At 38.5% G+C, this 24460-nt stretch overlaps 1 protein-coding gene across 6 annotated transcripts in view; it reads left to right on the top strand.

Annotated features, from left to right (window-relative positions):
* The window catches only part of TBL1XR1 (TBL1X/Y related 1), a 125295-nt gene that overhangs the window by 89610 nt on the left and 11225 nt on the right, over positions 1-24460 (top strand). For 5 of the 6 annotated variants that reach the window (XM_026105694.2, XM_064516630.1, XM_064516631.1 and 2 more), the window contains 10 exons: positions 12108-12210; positions 14782-14927; positions 16390-16609; positions 18707-18839; positions 19334-19475; positions 19781-19844; positions 19932-20029; positions 21750-21810; positions 23022-23143; positions 23637-23711. In XM_026105694.2, coding sequence (XP_025961479.1) covers positions 12153-12210; positions 14782-14927; positions 16390-16609; positions 18707-18839; positions 19334-19475; positions 19781-19844; positions 19932-20029; positions 21750-21810; positions 23022-23143; positions 23637-23711 — 1119 coding nt within the window. In that variant the 5' untranslated portion in view covers positions 12108-12152. Of the gene's footprint in view, positions 1-12107; positions 12211-14781; positions 14928-15045; positions 15164-16389; positions 16610-18706; positions 18840-19333; positions 19476-19780; positions 19845-19931; positions 20030-21749; positions 21811-23021; positions 23144-23636; positions 23712-24460 lie in introns of those variants that run through there. The other variant, XM_064516634.1, reaches the window with a different exon arrangement.

Raw genomic sequence — 24460 nt, 5'->3', positions numbered from 1 at the left:
CCTAAACAAAAGAGCTCTACGCCTCCTCCCCCCAAACCCTGAGGCACCGTGGCCTCTAATGAGTGTTTCAAGACTTAGAGTCTAGCAAATGTCATAGTTTACAGTCTAGTGCTAGTGCTCTCAGAGCCTCTAGGCAAGGGCTGTGTGGTTTCCTAAAAGCTCAGCTTCCCAAGCACCAGGACCCATCATTTTGCTTTTGCTGGTGTTTTTTTGTTGTTGTTGTTGTTGTTGTGGGTTTTTTTTTTTTTTTTTTTTGCTTTGCTTTGCTTTGTTTTACTTTTGCTTATGAAAAACTGTGTGTGCAGTATGCGGTGGATTTCAGCAAATGTGAAAGGTAAATGTCAGCGTGGTGCAGAGGAGTGCTGTGAGCAGGTACTGGGGTGGCTCTGAAAGGCGTAACATTGCTCCATACCCGTGAAACGGCTCTGCTGAGTCTCATTTCTGCGGTTGCTCAGGTTGGAGCAGTATCTGCAGCACTTTGTTATTCTGTGTAGGTACACTTCAAATCATCTCAATCTGCTGTTGTTATGGCAGCATTAGAAAACTTCCTAATCAAGAATGAGGGAGCGCACTGTGATAAACACGCCGAGGCAAGGAAAACAAGGACAAGGCCTTGTCCTGAAGAGCCCTCTGTGTGTATTGCGGAGGGCATAAGGCTAAAAAAAGACAAATGAAATGAACAGAATTTATCTGAACTAGAAATCACTATTATTGAAGATGAATTGAGCTTTATTCAACCCACCAGAGTTATTTGTGCAAAGTGTTAGCAACTCAGATTTTGTAACAGAAGAGCAGTGAAAAAAGAACATAGAATAAGATGTTACTGAAGGAATTAAAGAAAAATTCAGTGCTCCTGAAAGTGTTTGGAGAGACGAATTCAGGAATGGGGAGTTAGTGGAGGCAGCGCTTGGTGAAGAGGTGAAAACCAGGTCAAATGCAGGACCGCTGGCTCAAGATTGTGTGTCAGATCAAGAGATGAAAGCCAGAAAATGGATCACCAGCATGAAAAAAGATAGCAAGTACCACCCATGGAAGCCGTAAAAGGGTGAAGGTACTGGGAAATGTGAGAGGAGTCCATACACCTTTATGAAAAAATCACTTGTGAAGATAGGGATGCTGTTGTAGGAGTGCAGAGATATCTTTCCACAGACAGTTGTAAGAACTGCATATGCTGGGCTTTTTTTACCATCAGGTAGCAATATGAATATGTAATCATAACAAATAGTCTGTGCCAGTCTACATGGGCACTGATCACTGTTCCACAGTAAGGCTTCCAGAACAAACAAACCAAAACCACTGACAGTTGAAAACTGGCTAATTACAATAGCCTGCTAAAATTTAAATAATTTTTTGCTGTGAAATAAGTAGCATGAGTTCAAGCTCCGACTGAGTCTTTTCTGTAACCTATCAGTATGCAGGTCAGCAGCAGCAGCACAGTGAAAAACTGTGTCACTGTTAGTGCACTAATATCCATCAGCTCAAACGACTGATGTAGATGTAATCACTGTCTCTAATAGGAATAAAGTCAGGGTAATGGAACACTGTCACAGGATCAATGTCTCCTGTTTTGAAAATAAACCCCCTCAGCTTTGCCTTTGCATTTACGCACCAGCAGGAGACCGTATCATTCAGTTCAATTGACGCAGGCCCTTAGAGCTCCGAGTGATCTATTGTGGGAACATCAGGAACAACATATTGGAGAAAATGGGATGTTCCTGATCGGACTTGCAGGCCGTATTAGTCAGTGGGTTTTCCAGCAGTGAAAATGAGAATCAGTGAGCTGAGAGCACAAACTTAGCACAGTATGGGGACTTTTAACTTCATTCCTTAGCTTCAGCTGTGTAGCTTCTACATGTTTTTGACCAAAAAGTTTAAACCATAGCACTCAGGCTTGTTTTCAGTGAGGCATAGTCACAAGTAGAAGACATTTTTGGATGTTGCTTCCCTTAGTCTCAGCAGAAGCTCTTGGTAGTGCTCATATTGACCAGCTCGAGAGCTAGTCTCATTCCGTTATTTTCTCTAAAATTTTTTACACAGTTTGATCCAAGCGAGGATTAATGGGTGTGCTCCTGCGTTCATCCATAATTAATTTTTCACTAAGGCTTTAATGCAGCACACATCATTAGCAGTCACATATTTGCATGCTTAAAACTGGTGCATGCTTAATAACTATGTTGCATTGGATCTTAATCAACATAGCAGACAATGCTTCTTTCAATTTTCATCCTTCTTGCACTTGATGCCAGAAATCTGTTGCTGTTCTGTGTCTAGACCCAGAGAATATTAGTGCGTCATTATCTGAGCCCTGATTCAGGAAAGCGATTTAACAATTTTAGAAACCCTTCTTGAGACAGAGTCTTTACGTTTGATTGCTAAAGTCTTAATTCATTTAAATTAGGTATTCCTAAAGGATTGAAACTATGTCTAAGGGCACAAGCTTCTAATGGCGTAAGAATGGAAGATCTGCAGCTTGTTTGACGTTACCACAGTTCCTGTGATGACCCCTCCGACAGGAAAGTTTTCACCTCTCCCTGGAGTAATGCCAAACATTTATCTGATGCTTTCCTCTCCCTTACACTGTAGATATAGCTTAGTGTAGAGTCCAGAAGGTAGATTTTGCAGGTCATCGCTTGAAGTCCATACTGGCCAAACTGATACCACTTCCCCAGGTAAATGCGCTAATTCTGCAGATCAGTCAGGAGGTGGGTATCTCTCATCAGTTTTAGAAATGCCACATTTCCAGTTCTGCTGCCATAGGCAGCTGCCCAGCTTGTCTGTAGGTAAGTAGCACAGTCCAACCCTGAAGGTCATCACATCAAGCTATGCTGTTTCTTCCTTTCTGAAAAATTCCTTTGCTGTCTGGCCGCGATTAGCTGTTTGATCAAGGAGAATTTCTTAATGTTTGGTTGTATTTCCAGGTGTGCTGTGAAAGTGATTCCAGTATTGAAAGAGGGTTGTGATTAACTTTTGAAATACTACTACTAGACAGTTTTGGTTTGATCCTAGTTGGACTGCATTGGTGGACTTGAGCCTCGCAGTTCCACCTGTCAAACCCCTTCTCTGGCTGCCTCTGCCAGAGTGTGGCAGGGTGTTCGGGTTTGGGATTTTTGGAGGGAGCGAGGGGGAATTGCTTGAATTAGGTAGCTGAAACTGAGACAAAACTTTCTTCCTATGATTTTACTGGCATATGGGTGCATGTTTTGAGGAGCTGGATTTGGCTTTTAAATTTTAAAGGAGTAACATACTTGACGAAAGGTGTTTCACAACTACCTCCATTTTAAAAGGATTGCAGTTATGTAGAAAAGTTGTGCCTAGAAAACCGTCTATTTTCCTTGCCATCTAAAGAGTTGAAAATTCTTTAAAATGTTGACATGATTGTGAGGAGAGAAGCTCTCTCCCCCACACCATTTCTTCTTGCAGTGCATTGTAACAATGAAAACAGAGTTTGAGAACCTAAAGAACATTGGCTAAAGTGTCAGCGCCAGATATATACCTATTTTGGTAGCCGATCTACAGATTTACAAAGTACGACTGCCAAGAAAAACATTTTTAAAATATGAAAAATCAAATAAGGTAATCAAATAGTACTGTGAAATGTAACATTATATCAGTGTTCAATAAAATGGTAATGTGAAACATTTTTATAATGTTAATGGCAGCTACAAAGGCTTCAGACCTTTGCTGAGTCTTTGCACAGAACATCGTCTATAGTATCATTCTGCTATCGCAGAATAAATTATTTAATCCATATCCAAAGTCATTAAAGCATTTTTAATTTAATAATAGGAAAGCCTTACAGAAATTTTGAAGAAAACCCTTGTACTATTTTTTGGATTCTCTTTTAACAAGCCAATTAATGGGCAAATTTTTGTCATTAAATTAGCTTGATATATAGCAATTTGTTCTGTATTATACAGAACAATTATTTCAAAAGATGTCATTAATGGTTATTTGTGCAAATACATCATATTGCCCAATGTCAATATCCCACATGACCTAAGAGATGTATATTCAAGAAGAAAAAAGAACTCCAGAAATAGAAACAATGTATAATTTTTCATTTGCTACAGGCATTTTCTACATTTATGCTTAGGACTGACTGTTTAGCGTATAGACTTACTATGTGCTGCTTTTGTTTGGAAGAATTTTGGCTGAATATGGAAAACAACTGATAGAGGTATATACATTTCACATGGTTTAAAATGAGTTACTTTACCAGAAGCTGTACAGTGAGATCAAGTGATTTTTTTTTTTTTTTGGCTGAATCACTGGTTGAATCCCTGTAGGATGCCCTGTAGCTGTCCTAATTTCAGGAAGCTGCATTTTTTCCTTCAGAAAGAAGAGAACTGCTGTTTTGTTGCCATAGTATTGGAAATGTAATTCTGAATGTGCTGTCGCTTGTCTCTGTACATCCGGAATCCCGGTCTCCTGGGTCACACAGCATATGACTTTGGGGAGGAGAGTCGTAGTTCAGTAATTAAATACTACTTTGCTCTAGGCAAAACCAACAAATAGGCTTCATCTGCAGCTTATTTGGTAGTAGTATTCAGGACTTTAGTGTTTCTGGGGACTGACTGCTTGGATAAGTAGACAGTAACTGTTATTTTTAGCTAAGGTTTTGGGGGGGGGGGGTTCTTTCAAGGTTGTAATTCTTTTTCTTCAGAATATTTCAGACTGGCTTTGTCATCTTACATGCTCCATACACCCAAATTGGCACAGAAAGACAGAGACTGTTGCCATAAATTAGGTCACTAATTAATAATAATTAATAATTAATAATACAAATATTTATTGACTGAGCTAAGGAAAACAATTCAGATCAGGAAAAGAAAATCTATTCTTTAGTATTTGGAAATGAAGGTGTATTCTAGAGATTAAAATTAAAAGCAAAGCATTAGAGTTAAAAGACAAAAATGTGAGAAGCATCTCTTTTTTAAATTGCTGAAAGGAAAACTAGGAAAGCTTGACCATGTGGGAAATCAGTAAGAAGGTTCATTAGGTAAAATTACAGATAATTTTTTATGCAAGTTCACATTTGGCATAGCTTATTGAGTTTTAAAACCAAGAAAGGACATTACAGTAACAGCAATTTAGAAACAAAAGTAGGAATTCAGAAAGTGAGATAATTTTCATTTTGAAATATATTGTAACAAAGCTTTTACACTTAATTTTAAAATGTTTTCCTTTGAATTCAAAAGGTTAGAAAGAATTCCTGATTGCAGATTTGTCAGATAGTAGGAGAATCTTGATAAGGGCTCCTCTGTGTCGTGCCCAATACGACGTTAGGCCCTGTCTCTCAAAGGAAGATGCAGAAGAGCAAACAGGAGTGTTTAGAGTAATTTAGTCAATACTAATGTTCATTTTGATAGAAATTCGTCCCTTAGAAATTCATATGCAGAAGGACAAATGACATTGGTCATATACTCCATGCTTAAAAATATAAGAATCACCAATTTTTTTACAAGTTTTCTTTAGTAAACAGCTTGTAGAACGGTATACCTAACACTTCTTTGAATTAGTCTTGAGTACAGGAAATGTTTGGTGGGGACCCACCATAACTTGGGGGAAAATTCCCTGAAAGACTCTTGTTCAGTAGAATAGCAGCCAAAATACCTCAGGATAGATAGTATATTGTGAAATCCCAGATTAAAACTTCAGTTCTGCAGGCTACTCTTCAGGTGAATTTGGTATCTGAAAGAAGTCCTGCCGAGACCTCACAAATGCAGAAGTTTGCCTAATCTGAGGAGTTGACTTTAAAGAGCACCCTTTTCATTTTCTTCATCACCTGTATGAGTTCTTCTGTCAGATAAGACTTTGTGGTATTGATGCCTCTTTTTCTTAATCAACATGGGTTGGACAAGAGGTAGAGTTTAATGTATCTGCACTTTTTCCAGGCTGTTCCCTATCCCATGAGCCACTGTGACAGCAACTATGTAGTTGTCAAGGTTCAGCAAATATGTTTCTTGAACTGGAGGGATCCCTGATTTTAGTTGCAATGTATAATGAAGAGAAAATGTGTATCATTGAGATGACTTTTTTCTTTTTTTTGTCTTTTTTTATTAAGATAGATAATACAGATGTGAAGCAGGATTGTAATAAAGCCTTCCAAAGGACATATACACACCTTCAGGGTTTTTTTTTTTTTTAATTAAAAGACTAGATGTTTCCAGGTTAGTTCTTTTTTTTTCTTTTTTTTCTTTTTGAATGACTCTGGTCATAGCAATTAAGAGCTGTAAACAGCAATAAACAGTGATGTCACTCTGCACACACATGCTGCAAAAACAAAATATTTGTCAGCTTCTTGCGAAGGAGGAAAAATAAATGGACTAGTGACAATATTTTTGTTGCACAAGATTTATTGTTTTTGTAGCCAGGCTTCTGTTTTCCATGGATAAATGCAGCCGTCTGTTTATAGCTGAACGTTAAACATTTTTCAGAGCTACCCAGAGCATTGGGTATTCCCTCTAACATATCATATTTGGTATCAAACTAAATTGATTGGTATGTTTGGGGGAATTATTATTCACAAGAGCCTGCCAGGCTTTTGTTGTCCTACCTAATTATGACGTGCTACAGCCCACCTAAAACTGCAGAAGTGCTACTTCCTTAGGCTGTGCTCTGATGATATGGTAAATATAACTATAGCAAATCTATCACGTGTTCTAAACCTGTGATTAAGAGATGTGAAGTGCTAATCTGGAGTATAAACTTTCTCTGCCTATTCAAGTTTGTTCAAAAAAGGGCTATCAGGCCACGAGCCATATCAGGCAGCATCTGTTCTCCAGCATTTGGCATGAACCTGGAACAGAAATACAAAGCTAGCGTAAACACGCGTAGCGGAATGATAATTTGTCAGAAATGCAATCAGGTTTGCAGTGTTGGGTACCCATTAGTCTGCAGATCCAGCATTAACGATAGTGGAACTTGATGTCGTCGTAACAAACAACATCGAATGCTACTTGGAAATTTTACCCAAAATATGAAAGAATGTGAATGGTCTTCCAGAGGAAGGGCAGAGAATCATTTGGAAAACTTGGCTTCTGGAGGAAAGGATGATGCACGTTGGTGTTTCCAAGTTATTAGTTCGTCGTCACGTGGTGGAAGAGTAGAGGCCTGTGTTTGCTAAATGGAGGCTAAGTCAAAGTTGGTGTGCTGGCCTTGGGATAAGAAACCTAATATCCTTTAAGAAAATGGTTTAATGGCTTTTTTTTTGTTTCATCTCAGACATTGGTTCACAATTTGAATGAGTGGGCCAATTTGTCAAAAGCACAGAAGTGCTTCTGGTCTGTTTGTTACTGATACAGTTTTGACAAGATCTTGAGCTCAGTGTATGTCTCAGACGGTTGACTTTTATGGCTGATACGTTTTATGGCTGGTAAATTTGAGGAGTTTACAGGCTTTCTGTGGTGATATTAAAAATGATTGAGCTGTGGCTACTTCATCTTATGAAAGGTATTAGGTTATGAAAAGACGAACGTTTCTTGTATCAAGTAGTCCTGGGATATCTTGATGCTATATTGACTCCAATTCAACAGAGCTATTGTAAACCATAGACTCTTCCTCCAAGAAGGGGATCCGACAGGTTACCCCTGTTTGCAGCCCAGTGGTTTTGGATTACGAAGGGAGAGCAGGGTTTGCCACGTGTATTCATTTTTTTCCACACAGTGCCATTTCCGCTTTATGCGATGGGTCACCCACACCATCATTCAGTTTTTTTGGCATGCTGGCATTTCCAAATGTTGCAGGGAAGTGTGTGGAGCAGGAGAGCCTAACGACAGGCGTTCTGGAGTGGGCTTAGTTTTAAGCAGTAGATAGTGATCCTGCGACACTCCTGCTATCTCATTTTGTTGTGCCAAATGACTAGCGGAGATTTTATCGCTCCAGCTTAGAAAAATGCTTGCCAGAGTTGAAACAGCCACAATTCTGCCTCTTGTAAAGTTTTCTTGTAGCAAATTTGAGGAAGACTGTGGAATTGTTATAGAAAAAAATGATGGCTTGCCCCAGGCTGGAATTTAAAAATATCAGAGTCGGTTTGGAAAATTTTGTCTTTTGTTACTGTTTTAAATGAGGCTTTGGGGATAGTGTTTGAGCTTTCAGCTGTGCCTCTGTAAGCATTACTGAGATGCACTGGGACCAGACCAGTACAGTAAAGCAGCCTGTGCCTAGGATGCACTGTGCATGTTTATGTGTGTTTTCGGTGAGTTCACTTTGGATTATTTCTGGTCTGATCCCATGGACTGAACGTCTATGAGCAGCTCCTGGTTTCGCCTTGCCTACAAGGCATCTAATTCGCATGTGCTGGTACTGCACCAAGATACACACCAAAAGTGGGGGCAAGCAGATTTCCTTGGAGAGTGCCCTTTGGACTAGAACAGTAGTGTGGATGCACCCTGCTTTTCTGTGTCTTCTGTAAATCCACATGAAGTTTTCAGGACAAAACTTGGAATTTTGGGGGAGGGCTGGAGTATATATATCTAGTTATATAAATAATTTTTTGGTATATAGAATAGATATATAGATTCTTAAGTATCTAGTTACCTTTTCAGCCTGTATTTGTAATACACAATTGTAAACATTTTAGAATATTTTTGGTAGGCACTTTACAAATTAGGCTAGAAATGTAAGACTGCTAGGAATTTTGTGTCAATTCTAATTATTCTTCGTTTTTTTTCCATGTTTTTTCCATTATTTAGTTGCTGTATCTAAAACAAAGCACAACATTACTGTCCTGTCAAGTGCCCAGAATAATCAGTCAGTTGTACATGGGACTAGAGGATCTTAGGGAAATAAAGTAAAGCAGCAGTAATAGAGTAGAGTTGTGGGTATGTGGAGTGTGTGTGTGTACATCCATGGGCACATGCATATGTAGAAGACCAGTATATTTTTTCACCTCTAGTTTTCTTCTCATTCAGTTTGGTCTTTCATCTTCTGTTCGTGTTTCTGTTTCCATTTAAGTTGACGTCGCCTTCAAACCTCCTTCACCGTCACCTTCCAAACTGACCCTGCGGCCTTGCCGTAGCATGAAGGAGAAGGGAGCTCACACGGTTCGTGGGTTAGCTGGTTCATTTTCCTCTGTGTTACTGTTTTTCTTTGGCAGACATCCTTGGCGGGTTTGGTACAAAGCGAGGGGGCGGCCGTGTGTGTTGGTACTTGGGAGGGGGCAGCCAGTTGCGTTGCGGCGGTGGGCAGCATAAGCCTGGCAGCCAGGTCTGAGCCCGGGGTTGATTGGGATTTTGCCAAAGGGAAAATAATTCTTGTATCCCCTCTTATCCGTCCTACCACTTATTTTCTCTTTAGTTTGATTGTTTGGTTTCGGGAAGGGAAGGAGGATTGTTTGGGTTCACTGGGTCTTTTCACGGTTCCTCGTTTCCCTCCTTTGTGCAGTAGCTTAGGGGATGGTTGGTCCCTTGCGCGCCGCTTGGGTGGCAGTGCACAGGTCCCGCGATGAAGGGTTAGTACAGAGAGGAGCTTGCACGAGATTTAAACATGCACTAAAGAAGAAAAAGGATAAAGTAATATCTTGGTAAAAAACTAGAAACTTTTGCCTCCTTTTCACTTGCACATCCTCATCAGGCAAGTTGTGTATTTATTTAACATATTTTTGTATTTCTCAAGTTGTTACCATTGAAAAGTCAGTGTTAGACTGCCACCTTTTGACAGCTGGGTAGGAAAGCATTTTTTCATGAGCTGAATGGCAGTACTTGTCTTTGCCTTAACCCACATCTTGCTAACACCACTTTGGACCAGCCTTGAAAAATGTTACTCATTTGACTTGAGTGGGTTGAATAGCACTTTTGACAGACAAGTAAAATGTTAGTTTTCTTCTTTAGTTATCCAGGTAAATGACACACGGCAGGTACATTTGTACGGCATTTCAGCAGTTGTGCTTGGAGCGGGGAGTCCTCTCGGTGTGAGTAATACAGATCTTTTCCATAGCAAATAGCACTCGTGTCCGATTTCTAAAATCTCCCTGCATCATCTAAAGAGAGAAGAGTGTAAAAATCTGTAATAGATCGATGAAACAAGTGTTGCCATTTCTGTATGTGTAATGTAAAAAGCCTGCTGTATCGGCCTTTTTAAATTTAGTTACCTTTTTCTTAAGGAGAATGTAGTTCCGCTTCCTATGGAGCTTCTCTGCAATTCTCAATTTTAAATAAAGATACAGTTTGCACCAGGCTTGACAACAAAACGTACCTGAATACAGTTAGTGTTGGTGCTATGAGTGGTGTTAGGATTGGTTGCCAATGCGTGAAACGTTGGAAATGGCACTCATTCCACACACTACTCAAAAAATGATCCCTGCAATGATGATGCAACCCGAGGGGTCCACCTTGGGCATCGAGCGTTCCTGGGGCTGTGAGTGAGCGGGAGGGGGATGATATCTGGGTACCTGTAACAGCCGCGTTGCACTAGCTAGGAGTTCTTGTACTGGAGCTTTATTTATTTATTTGGAGGGTGGGGGGAGATGAAAGATTTAACTGGATGTGTATTTTTAATTTCTTAAAGAAGCTAAGAACATCTCCCTCCCCTACACGCCGCAGTGCTCTCCAGCTCGAGTTGTCCTGTACACAGCAGCGCACGTGGCAGCTGGATGTCGGTAGATGCGCCCCGCACCCTTTCCACGTCCCCCCTTCCCGTGCGTGATAGCCCCAGCTCTCGCCCTCGCCGTGGCCGAGCAGGATGTTCCACCCAGAGCCACTCTCGGACTCCGTCCGTTGCCCGTTTTTGCGTGCGTTTCCTACCCTGCCCCTAACGCGGCGTGGCTTTGTCCCGTTTCCTTAGGAAATCTTGCTAGGAAAAAATGCCTAGAAAGAGTACATAAAGCCTTTTACGATTTGGCAGGCTCCTAATGCGGATCACAGTCTTTTAGGTTTTGTTGCTTACTGCTGCGTCCATGGCTTTCCCCCTTCTAGCCCGGTGTCGAATGACCTGACCGCACAGCCATTTAGCGGAGAGGTCGCAGCACGAGCTTCTCATTTCGAACAATACAAGGGAACCTGTTCTCCAGTCCTCTTTTACGCAGTATCTAGGTCAAACTTTCAAATAACCTTAGGAAAGTCACTTACCTTCTTTGACTTCATTTTCAGAGAAGGTAAGGATGGTCGCAACTGGATAAAAAGCTTGAAGGTCTGCTGGTGAAAAGTGCCAGGCGATATTACGGACAGGAAATGGATTGTATTTCATACTCTGTTCTGGAAGCTGACGTTTTCACTTGCTTGCTTGATGTCGTGGAAAAGACCAGGGTTTCCGTTTTCAAATATTCAGAAATCATGAGAATGTTCTCAAAAATGAGTCTTAAAATCAGATAAAAATAGAATACTGTGTTCTTTCCATTCATCTTCGGGGTTTAAATCCAATTGTTGCTTCATATTTTAAACTTTGTCATTAAATATGTATCTAGTCTGATGCATTATTTGTCTTGCTAAATATTTACCACTAATAAAGTCAAGGGGAAATTAAGTACATACCCATCTATATTTTAAAACATTGATTAGAAGCATAGAGAAATGTTAACAAAAATACTCTCATTAAACTTTGTCGCTAATTTTATGAACTACTTTTGCAAAGCATATGACCAAGATGTTCTGTAATTTTTAGTGGAAGTAGTTGGGGTTTTCTTGAACAAATGCAATGTTTTAGCCCATCTTGCACCTTTTTTCTAGTGCCTGAAAATTGAAGTATATTAGAAGGTGAAAGTCAGAAATTGCCTAGATGCAAAAGTGAGAACATGTTCTCTAACTTTGTTATCCAAATTTTGAAAAATGGATTGCATAGCAGTAATGTAAGTTAAGTGAAACTCCCTTGATTATTTTTTTTGTGAAATGTGGCCTCTCTAATACTGGTGTTGTCAGGCATAGTTTCCCAGTTCAGTTTACAGCACTTAAGAATCTGGCCCTTTGATATTTAAGTTACTCACCTTTGTGGTGGTGTGAGACAAATGACATTTTAAAGATTATGGTAGATTTATTTGCATTATAAAATAAAATGATTGTCAATGCTGCTGAGAAGTCATGCTAAGAAGTCATTTACTTTATTAATATAGCATTTGTTGAGAAACATGTATTAGTTGCTGAAGGTGTTTAATTGATCTACTTTTTCACTTTCAGGGTTGTGTCCTTTGTTGTGACCTCATGGTTTAACTGGGAATAAAGATGAGTATAAGCAGTGATGAGGTTAACTTCCTGGTATATAGATACTTACAAGAGTCAGGTGAGTTTTTTGATTCTTGTTATTAATGCATCATTTATGTGATATTCATCTGCAACTGGCTTTATTGAATGAAAACTCATTATTTTGCCAGTAGGCGCGTGCTTCTGTCTGAACTGTTTCTTGGTGTTTCTTCTAAACAAGGAATGCATTCCTGCCACGTTACCGTCTGTAACTTAATCAGTTTTAGTCATTTGGAATTTTTAGATGGCAGTCAACCAAAGACGGACTCGCTCAAGTGTTAGGAAGGCTTTTGCTTGACGACTGTTCTTATCTGCGGGATGGCGATGACACTTTGCACCCGGTCCTTCGGGGCTACTTGGAAAAAAATGATGACTACCAGAAACACCATTATTTCCTGTTCTTTCTTGAAATACTCAGGATGATGGTCCTGTGAGCTGCTCTTGCATGATAAAATTCCTTGGTTGAATGTGACTATGAAACTGCAGGTTTTGCTCTGTTTCAGAGGAAGAAATGGTAGCTAAGACCATGTAACTCATATCATTTGAATCTAAATACAGATAAACAGTTGGGTGGGATTTTTTTTGGTTCTTTTTTTTTTTTTTACAGGAATGACTCTTGGGTTCTCAAAAGTCTCCTTGCGGGATGCTTTCTTGTAGGATTATTAGTTCTTCAGTATAGGGCTAACAGAAGTCTCCCGCTGCCTAGTAATAAGAGCAAGAGACAGTTGAATAATGTCAAACTTGCAAAGCAACTTTTTTCCTGTCATGTGGAATACAACAATACTTTAGTATTCCCTTAGACAGCCTATTTTAAAAGCTTCCAAAAGCCAATAGGACTAAAAATCAGGGCATGTCCCGATGTATGAACAAACGGTGATTGTCAGCTGGCAGCAGGGAATGCAATCTTAGCAATACCTTAAAGAAGTCTGTGTATTAAAGAAAAAGTAAACACAGGTCTTGAGGTAACAGTTTATGGGATCAACCTTAATGTATATGTACGTTACTTTGCTGTTTCAACATCTGCTGAGTCTTAGTTTTGCTTAGTGGTTGCTGATGAGTAGCTTCAGCCTTCTTGAAAATGTGTTTGGCTGCAATGTCTCGTGTTTGGCTGCAATGTCTCGTGTTAGGCACACTTTTGAAAAAATTTGATGGAGGAAGAATCCTTTACCTAAGTTAGTTAAATCAGCTCTTACTCAGTAGCCCTTCAAACTACTAGGTTTATATGAAGAATTTGAGAATTTTAGGAAACAAGGTGGGGGAGGGGAGAGGGCCAACCATTTTAGTGGTTCAGGGGAATTTTCCGACCCAGGCGACTAGTTTAACAGGTCTGCTCAGACTCCATCTGCTTTTCAGATTTCGTCCTAGCGTATTGCCAGTGTCACTGACCTGAAGACAAGTTCCACCCTTTTGATAATGAAAAAGGATCAACCTCTAATGTATTTATTTATTATATTGGCACAGAACAGACTTCTGGTTTTGGAGAATAATGTTGTAAACAATTGCTAGAGTTAGAAGTAATTCTCTTGTTTATATTTCAACTTGGTCATCAGTAACAGGTGACATCCTAGTTCTAGGTACATGTTTACCTTGGCTTATTACCTACATGCTGCCGTGTTCTTTTGAGTGAGATTTTGTGGCTTTAATGTACATGCTTTTTGGTCAGAGCTGGTGGAGACTGATGCAACATCTGTCCACTGCTTATGCACCTTGCAAATTGAGACAAAGAAGCACCAGAAGCAGTGGTGGATGGCAGAGTTTTTCAGTCTCTTCTGCTTGTCAGAAGAAAGAAGAAACTCATTGTTCCACCTGAATTTACAGAAAACTAGTACAAGTTCTCATTCCAGTTGCAGATTGCTTTTGTCTCTGAAGCCAAACTTACCAAATTACCTTATTTGAAAGTTTGCAAGCAGCTTCTTAGTTACCTGATGGCAAAAACGCAGTAGTTTAAGAAAAAACTTCTGTGAGAGTATTCTTATTTTGCTGAAACAATTATTTTTCTCTAGGTAAAATTTGCCTTTTTAGGGCAGTCAAATAAATAGCAAGCGACTACCAGTGTTGCACCATTATTTGCTTCCCACTTCCTAAGGAGTATATAATACACTGATGTACTTCTGATTGCCAAAGCATACACAATTATGACAGCAAAGTACCATGAAGTTAATTCATTTTATTTTCATGAGTAATAAATGAGTGAGAACAGGAAAATAACATGTGAATCGTGGGGGGGGAGGGAGAGAGAGAGACACACACACTTTTATAATATAATATCTGAATATATGTAAAATAATATGTATTATTGCATATTATATATTTTATACTTTTATATTTACTCGCACGTGTTTTGCCAGTAATAACATTATAATTAATAATTGCTATTTTTACGTATAAGCTTAGTTTTTGCCTTTTTTTACATTTAAACTAAAAACATGTAAGAGGAAATAAATCTAATTGACTTTGTTCAGCAGGGTTTGGATGAGTTTTTCCTAGTTCATAAACTTACTATAATTTTGTATTAACTTGCTTAGATTTGTAAACAGAAGATTTTACAATAGTTTTGCAAACAGTGTTGTCTCTCTGTCCATCAATTCTGATGTTTTTGCCTTGTCTTTAGGGTTTTCCCATTCAGCATTCACCTTTGGTATAGAGAGCCATATCAGCCAGTCTAATATAAACGGTGCTCTGGTGCCACCAGCTGCTTTGATTTCCATCATCCAGAAAGGTCTGCAGTATGTAGAGGCAGAAGTCAGTATTAATGAGGTAAGGAGGTTTTGCCTGCAGGAGCATTATGTCCTTGCTTGCAGTAAGTTTGAATGTTAGTGCTTTTTCTTAACTTTCTTGTATCCTATTTATTTACTTTTACTTCAGATTCCTTACTGCTGGTGTTCACCATGACTCCAGTGGTGGAACCAGAATGGAGTGACATAACTGGGTAGGGGTTCTGCCCAGTGCAGCCACACAACACCAGGCATGGTGTTCTGGCTCATTGCTTAAAGGTCCGTTGTCTGTAGAGTTTTTACCCTAATATAATGTTGTAGTAAATCCAGAAAAGTGCAATGAAATAACAGTTGAGACGAACAACCTCTTAATTTCTGTTTCCATAGACTTACGCTAGGGAGGTGGGAGCGAGCTGTGCAGCTCTGCTTTAGGTGCCGTGTCTTTGTAATGAAATAACAAGGGCCCAAAGAAGGCAAGGAATTCAAACAGAGGAGGGGTTTCAGTTTGTGGCAGGAAGGACGAAGGTATACGCCAGTTTGCCTTTTGCCTTTACTGGCTGGTTTATCTCAAGCAGGACCTATTAAACTTGATTTTTAAATCGTTACTCCATCAGTACAGAAAGTTATGTATCTTACTGGCTGATGCTGCAGATACCCTCAATTTCCATTTGCATTTATGTCCAGAAGGTTAGCAGGCTTTGTGCATGTCAGTTATGTTACAGAAGAAAACAGATTTCTCACTGATTCTGCTGTCTTTCCAGTCTCCTTTGAGTCTTCTTTCGATATGTAGTTTTCTCAGTCCCAGGGAAGCAAATCTTTTCCCTTAGAAAGCCTCAGAAAAATAAAGCAAGTTATTGGAGTAGAGGAAGGGAACCCTACATTTGTCACAAGGAATCCTTCTAGATCCCCAAAATAGATCCTTACAAAGCCCTAGCATATGTATAAGGGTATTTTTAACTGGGTCTTGTCCATTTCAGGATAAAATTCTTTGTTATTTGAAAGTGTGCCAGCACTGTTTAAAAAAAGAAAGAAAACTAGTCAACTCTCCAGATAATGTGTTTATGGAAAGTATTAGTTTAATAAGATAGAATAACTTCACAAGCCAGTGACCCGACTTGCAGTGTTTGCAGCTCTTCAAACAAACCATTAGATTTTGTTGCAGCCACTCATGTTTGAAATCATATTCATAGATAGCTTACAGAATTTTTTGCTTTAGCAAACAATTTTGCAAATGCAAAGCATATAACTTTTGATCCCAGAACCTCTGCCAGAGGTCTGCAGTGCTTTTTAACATACTTATGATGGCCACTTAACTTTAGACTAAAATTCCAGTCCTAACCACAAAAATGATGAGATATTCAGGGTATTGCTTCCAGCACCATTTGTAAACTGTTGCCTTTTTACTGTATTAAATAAAAATTTTAGTTTTTCTTTGAATTTTTGCCCGTAATGTTAATTCACATTTGGTGTTGTCTTTTCTGTTTTCTCCCTCCACTATAAATTAGGATGGTACCTTGTTTGATGGTAGGCCGATAGAGTCTCTCTCACTGATAGATGCAGTAATGCCTGATGTGGTACAGACAAGACAACAGGCCTACAGAGATAAACTTGCACAACAGCAGGCAGCAGCTGCTGCAGCCGCAGCTGCAACCAACCAACAGGGATCGGCAAAAAATGGCGAAAATACTGCAAATGGAGAAGAGAATGGAGCACATACTATAGCAAGTAAGTTGAGACAGAAATAAACTTTACCCAGGTGATTTCATTCCCTTGTCATTTATGATGGAGCCTGTTAATAGGCTTTAATATTAGCTCACAGACAGTGACATAAATGTACTTAGGTATTTGTAACCCTTCAGCTTGGACAGAATACCAGTTTTGTATGTGATACTTTAGTAGATAGTGTCTCACCTTGGGCGAGACACCTGGTTTGACATTTGGAGTTGTAGGACAGGTGGAGGTGAACTCCTGAGTTCAGTAATTCACAATATACCATTTACCAGAGTCTTACTTGCAGTTCTGCAGCTTTCCTGTCATGTGAAGATTTGCACAAAGCCTGGAGAGCTCTTGACTGAAGAGAAAAAAAAATCAAAGACAATTCCTCAGCTTTGTCCCTCCTTATGAGCAAGGAGGAGAGGACTCTACTAATCCTGAACTGCTTAAAACTGAGTATCGCTTACGGTGTTGCAGCTAACGCTACTTTTGACACGGGTTCAGCCAACCCAGTGAATCCTGTAACCAGTTCTCTGGTCTATAGTTTTTCTTATCATGCTAAGAAGATCCTGGATGCCAAGACAAATCCCATGTCATTCATTTCCTTTATCAGTACCAGTTTTCATCATTTGTTATTCAGATTTACTTGATGCAACTGCTTGCAGATTTTGTTTATTCAGTGGTTTATTGAACTGTACCATTTAGTTGTGTCAGACAAAGGAGTTTTATTTGTCATCACTGGAACATAACTTATGATCAGGCTTATAATAAGAAGAAAGGTTCACGTAAGACATTAAAATGAGATTTTGCAAATATTCTGGAAGCCTGAATTACATATTTTAGATCGAGAATTACAGAAGAGCACAAATGCACCTGAAGCAAAGGGATTTCTGAGAGAGTATTCATATCAAGCTGTATGTAAGTTTTACATTTTGCAGGTGGATTTTACTAGTTTTTTTCATTATTATGTATAATAAATAAACTTGGAAATATAATCTTTGGTTTAAACATTGAAGCTCTATACTTCCATGCTTACATTTAAAAATCTCAAAAGAGTATTTCCTTGTTAAGTGTGAGCTGAGTAGAGTAACCTAAAACTTCAGATCTCAGTTACTGTTAAATGTGATATACCAGCAACCCCTACTGGCTAGTACACCAAATAATACTGGCATTGATTCTCTCTTAAGTGAAACAATGTTTTACGTGGTACTCTATCTTAAAAGTATGCATGTTCTAATAGCCTTTTCTGCTTTCTCACATATACAAGCAGTGACAGAAACCCTTAATTTTAAATTAAGCAGTAGATGTGATTCTTTTTAAACCAAAGTGAATAAATAGGGAGCAGGTGAACTCTTTAGCATTCTTTTTATATTCTCCCGCATTTATTCTCAGTGTGAATTTATTTTTAATAATACAAGAATGATTGATGGTAGCTGGTAGGAAAACTGTTCTGTCAGATGAATTACCCCCAGTATATTTTACGAAACAATATGGATTCAACGTTACTTCCACACAAAAAGCCATATATTGCCACAATTTCACAGTAATTGCCAATGCAGTTTAAAAAGCTCTGTTATCAGTTTACCATATCACCAAATGTTATTATATTAATTAAAACTATTTTGGTAAATGAAGTGTCTGCAATGTAGATTTAATGCCTATTTGATTGCCATTGCTGAAAAGATAGATTTTGAAAACTAATATGTCATTAATGTTTTTTTTAAAGAGCAAGATAGACAAATAGCAGTATAATGTCTGACAAATTTGGAGTATTTTTAAAGTCATTGTATATTTTTTAACTTAACAAAAATTAACTTTTGGCCTCAATTTTGAAGTTTCAAAAGTAAGTCCATTTAGATGCTGAGGTGTAGAAGGAAGGTTTCTCACACGTTAAAAATTCCATTCTGTGTATAATACTTAATAAATTGGAACTTAAAAAAGAAAGGAACGTAACAAAACGTTACAAATTTTTGACAAATTTTGATCCATGGACGCTGTGAATTAATTATTGTCCTCATTCCAAAAGAGTGTTAATCATACAGTAGTTAAAATGTATCATCCCAAAATATTAAAATCCCCTTCTCTCTACTGTTGTTTCCCATAATGCAGATAATCACACAGATATGATGGAAGTAGATGGAGATGTTGAAATCCCTCCCAACAAAGCAGTGGTGCTGCGTGGCCATGAATCTGAAGTATTCATCTGTGCCTGGAATCCCGTTAGCGACCTCTTGGCCTCAGGGTATGTGTGTCAACCAAAACGGTACATTTATCACCACCTCCAGCTGGCTGTATTTTGCCGACAGGGTGAACTATCTCCTGGTCATAATATTTCCAGTTTTTCTTCTGCCATTCAGTTTATTTTGTTTTATTTTCCCTTCAGCACATCTCTTTTTGTCTATGAACTTGGTGGCGTCCAGCTACTAATATATTTTGCATGCCTTTTGATGAAGGGGGACATGCTTTTAAACATCTAGAAAAATAATATAAGTACAGAAAGGAAAACAACCTCCTTCACATGTGTAAGCACAGGCATCAGGGAAAATATATGTTCTTAAGTACATAATACTAACGTTTGCTGGCATACTTTGTATGCTTATGGTAATAAATTAAAATAAAACCTTCCTCACTGCTGTCTACATTAGATACTACAACACTTGCTGTTCTGAAGGGGAGGACCTTTTCTGAAAGAAATTAATAGAGAGAGTGATTTATATTCTCATAATTGTTTTGTAGATCTGGAGATTCAACAGCACGGATATGGAACCTCAGTGAAAACAGCACAAGTGGCTCCACACAGCTGGTACTTCGACACTGTATACGAGAAGGAGGGCAGGATGTACCAAGCAACAAAGACGTGACATCTCTGGATTGGAACGTAAGTAGAAGTTATGGCGTTCAAAATCCTCTGAGAAAACTGTATCTGTAATTTTGCGTAGTCAGATTTTAAGTAACAGTGACTATGCATCCTCTGTTATGGCTCCTGAATTTTTTTTTTTTTAGTTGCATAATAACTTTTTGTGTTGTACTTCAGAGACTTCTTTTTAATAAATTGTGGTCTAGTGAATAAATTTCATGGATCTTATGCAGAAGCCTTCTGCCTGCAGTTTGCTTTGTGCTCCTTAGCTTTGAGTTGTACAGTAAAAATGATGGTGGTAATAATAATAACCTTTTTGCTGGCAGAGTGAAGGTACACTTCTAGCAACTGGGTCCTATGATGGGTTTGCAAGGATATGGACTAAAGATGGTAAGTGAAATGCTTTTAATTTCTAATAAATTTTCCTCATTGTGACTTTCATTTTTTTAATGTATTCATATCAATATAAATTTTCAGGTAATCTTGCCAGCACCTTAGGGCAACATAAAGGTCCTATATTTGCGTTAAAATGGAACAAGAAAGGAAACTTCATTTTAAGTGCAGGAGTGGACAAGGTGAGATGATCTTTGGTAAAAAATTAAAATTCTTTACTTCACCTCTCTAATTGGAAACATCTAATAACAAAGCTGTAGAAAGTAAGTAACTGAAGTAAAGTCATGGGAAATAAACATATACTTAAAAAGAACTAACCATGCTACCTAAATTTTGTTGTTTTACAATAGTTTATTAAAGTATTTTAATTCATTAGATTTTAGTGTCCCTTGATCTGTTCCCAGTTAGAAAACAAGTGCATTGAACACAGCAATGTTAGACCTTTGTAAAACCAAACCATCCAAAATTTATTAAAGCACTTAATGGAAAGCCTCAGAAAAAAATCTTACTGGAGAGAGAGATTTTGGCTGATGCGGATATCAATCAAGTCTGAGTAAGAGTGATTAAACAGGTTAGATCTAGGATAAAAGACAAGTCTAACTGGGCAGGTGGCAGTAGTGTAATGCCGTGGAGATCATTGTTCAACTGTTTTATTTTATGTGTCTAAACAAATTTAAAGACTCACAAAGTCTTTGAATTCAAAGTTGTTGCTACTGTGGGAAATTCTATGAACAGGAATAAGAACACCCAGTGATGAAGAATAGATTTAAGAAGAGTTCAAAGACTGAGAATAGTTTAGTTTTTCCTCAATGTATAACTGATTCAACGTGCAAAGGTAAAAACTGGCTTTGCTCTTAATGAGAATGACAAACTACAAGTTCACTAAGACCACAGTTCCACAGTACTTTAGCTGTCAGTACCACTGAAAAGCCTTGGACTTTCTCCTCTATCTGTTTATAAAGTTGGTTTACCTGCATTGTTTTCAGCCTGGTTTGCTTCGGTGCCTGGCTTCACAAATGCTTGTGCTGGCACAAACAAAGGGGAATTGAATGTCTCAAGGCATGGAAAGGATGGGTTACTACTTTTGGCAGCTATACTGGCTTATGCCAGTTTTAAAATCTTTGTGGAGGTATAGCATTATCTTGCAGAAAAACATGCTGGAGGAGAGAGAAGCCTCATTGCTTCAGTCATTAAAACTCATTGAATGAGCTGAGATTATGCTTTAAAAATATTCTGCATTAGCAAAAATATTGACTCAACCTTATGCTTCTTTTTCCATAAATAATTTGTGCGGTCAGTTCATGCCCCCACTGAATTCAGTGTCAGAATTGTCATTGATTATTGTGAGGTAGGTCGGGAAAGTTACTATATGATACAGCAGTTATAAAATATTCAAATTTTGTTATATAGTCTTTTATGCATCAGAAAGCTATCAGAAGTATTGACAGAGAAGCACTCAGAACAAAATTACACCCATACTTAAGAACCTGAAAGATTTTACTTAGGAAACTTAAGTGTTTATCTTGAGCTCTCCTTAGGGACAAAGAGGGTGTATCATTATGCAAGTATTTGAAATTAAAATAGTTGTGGTGGTGAGTGGATTAGGGAAATATAAATAGGAATAAGAAAATAAAGTTATTTCCTAAAAGAAAAAAATGAAAAGCAACCAAAAAACCGAGATGTTACAACATATTATAGCTCTTTTCTGTTGTAGATAGTGTACATGATATATCTTCCACCATTTCCTTTAGTACTAGATCAAACACTAGAGATATATAATCATGAGTAGGTTTGGGAAACAGAGAGTGGGCTTGGTAATCTGTTAACGTATGAATGGTTGGGGTGGGGGGAAATTAGCAATTGTAGAAGTCCATTTATTGTTTATTTATCTGTTTAATACAGACCACAATTATTTGGGATGCCCACACCGGGGAAGCCAAGCAGCAGTTTCCTTTTCATTCTGGTAAGTCTTGATTTTTTTGATCATTCTGCATTGTCATCTGCAAAGAACAAAAAGATGTTATTTATTTAAAAAAAAAAAAAAAAAGTTCGAACTTCAGTGCTTTTATTCACACCATTTAAAAATCTTATAGCCAGTCTTTGGAAACTGACTCCTGTGGTTACAGTTGTATGAATTTTTAGAAGAATTTAAGCAAGGATGGAGTAGTTTTGATTTTCTAACTTCATAACTCACAGTAGTATTGCAGTTATATGAAAGTCGTAAGAGATGATCCAAATACTATTAACTTCATCTGGTACAGTGGCACACAAATCAAGTGGGTGGGCCATTTAGGATTTCTGTTATCAGCTACAGACTGCATTTGTCATCCTCCAGCTACTGTACCCTGTCCTTCCTCTAACCGATCTACAGTAGTCCGATCTCCTCATCGCGTTGTTTCTTGCTTCCTACTGTGCTGTCCTCAGTTTGTTTGACTTCAAGCCCCCTGAAAGGCCAGGGAACATTCACTGGCCAGCTGGGATGAGAGGGCGGCCTCACTGGCGGTCAGACAAATTGCTTTGTGAGCTGCGACCTGGGCAAGCCTGCCAGAATCAGCTGGAAAATGGAACAGAGGGGATTAGGAACATATCACTGAAGAGTCTTCAAGAAATGTGTCTCATTTCCACTTTCTGTTCCGCTGACGCTGTGTTTCAGTGGCATGACAACAATCGAAAACATCACTGCTTGGTTTACCTCAAGATTCCACGTGCTGTCTGCCATAATTAAGTTACCATAGCTTAACAAGCTGAAAAGAATTTTTTTAACCTTTTACCGGCTGCCATCCATGGGCAGAAACATGGCCTGTTAGTGGAGATCAGCTCCTGCACAGCAATGTGTTAAGCTGTGGGAACCTGTTCCTCAGGCTGACTCTTGAGATTCATTTTTAGATGACTTAACTGTAGCTTGTTGTCCTGGTGCACTGTCTTTGGTGCAAGTAGTTTCATTTCAGATATATGTCATGTTTTAATGTCTTCTATTAAACTTTGTTTCATTTCTTTATTTAAGACTTTCAGCTGCATTTCTCACTGCTCTGAAGTGTTTGATTATCTTTACAAGTACTGTAAAATTAACGGTTGCTTCCTGTTGGCATTTGCTCTAAGCTGATGCATGCTAAATTTGCAGATCAAACCCCTGCAGAATACATACCATAGTTTTAAATATCTTTCTTTTTTTAGCACCAGCATTAGATGTTGACTGGCAGAGCAACAACACATTTGCCTCTTGCAGTACAGACATGTGTATTCATGTCTGTAAATTAGGACAAGACAGGCCCATCAAAACCTTCCAGGGTCACACAGTAAGTAGGGGAAAATGGTGGTTGCTTTATGATGTTTTTATTATTAATTAGGGATTGGGGTCCCAGTATGCCTGAGATTGTGCTTTGCATAAAAGTCTCTGGCAACAGGCAATAGATATATACTATACACTGATAGTGTTAATTAAGGTTATGTGGTAACTGCAGTCTTTATCATTAGAACAATAAAAACTCATTGCCATATGCAGCCTCTTTTACCAGTGCCAGGATATTATACCAAACTTTACAAGGAGAAGCATAGTAACTTTAAGACTTTACTGTGCACAAGGTATGATGTGGAAGAACGTGCATAGGAAAATGTGATGAATAGACAGCAAAAAGAAGTTGTTACTGGAGTGGAAGCTGGGAATGCAAATTAAGTGTTAAATACTGATAATTATACAAATACTTATAATTGCTCTCTAACTTTAACTTTCATAAGCTGTCATTTGTAATGGAAGTGAAGACTCAACTTATTCTCACTGTTCAATTTTAGAATGAAGTAAATGCAATCAAATGGGATCCTACTGGTAATCTTCTGGCATCCTGTTCTGATGATATGACTCTAAAGGTAACTGGCATTCTGGTAATGGCTACTGCAGAGTCTTGTCTCTGTAGAATTCTCCAGTGTGTTAGCTTGGGTAGTACAGAAATATCATTGTCCTTTCTATAGCCTCTAATATTTGTTCTTTTTTTAATATAGCAAGATTAGGCATTCCTAGCAAATCTTTTGTTAATCAGAGCCAAGCCCTGGTCCAGAGAGCTTGTTACAGGCTGCCACCCTGAGACTTGCAGCATGATTTATTAGGTGCTTTTAGCTGTTTACAGAATCAGGTCATTAATCATTAACCTGTCACACTTGCTGTTTGTTTTTGGTTAAAAAGAAAAGTTGGAATTTATGTGATGTGTAACACATACAAGACTGGGTGACTGGCGCCTTTGATGGTTTTCTTCTGTTTTCCCCTTCTTTCTAGTTAAAATCTTTACCATATTGTTTCTTGAAAGACTATACTCCCTTGTTTTTCTAATTCAACAGGAGTCGTTCTACAGTTTTTAATTTCAAAGCAATTTTGAAAGCCTTGTAGAACTGGGGCAATCTTGCGTATGTAGAGGGTAATGTAATGCATACGTATGACTTCAAGAAGCACTAGAGGTCCATACAAAAATATGACCAGGTTAGATGCGCCATGAAGTTGTTCATGACTTGCAGGCCTGCGCCATTTCCGTCTTAGAGGTGGTTTTCCATTCCTCCTACTGTTTGATGTTTAGTGGGTGTTGAGCATTATATTTGGCAGTGTGTCAGGATTTGGTTTGGTATTA

Source organism: Dromaius novaehollandiae, chromosome 9, assembly GCF_036370855.1.
Source record: "Dromaius novaehollandiae isolate bDroNov1 chromosome 9, bDroNov1.hap1, whole genome shotgun sequence".
In the NCBI taxonomy this organism is placed as follows: domain Eukaryota; kingdom Metazoa; phylum Chordata; class Aves; order Casuariiformes; family Dromaiidae; genus Dromaius; species Dromaius novaehollandiae.
Note: the sequence above shows the minus strand (reverse complement) of the source record. Positions and strands in the feature narration are given on the sequence as shown.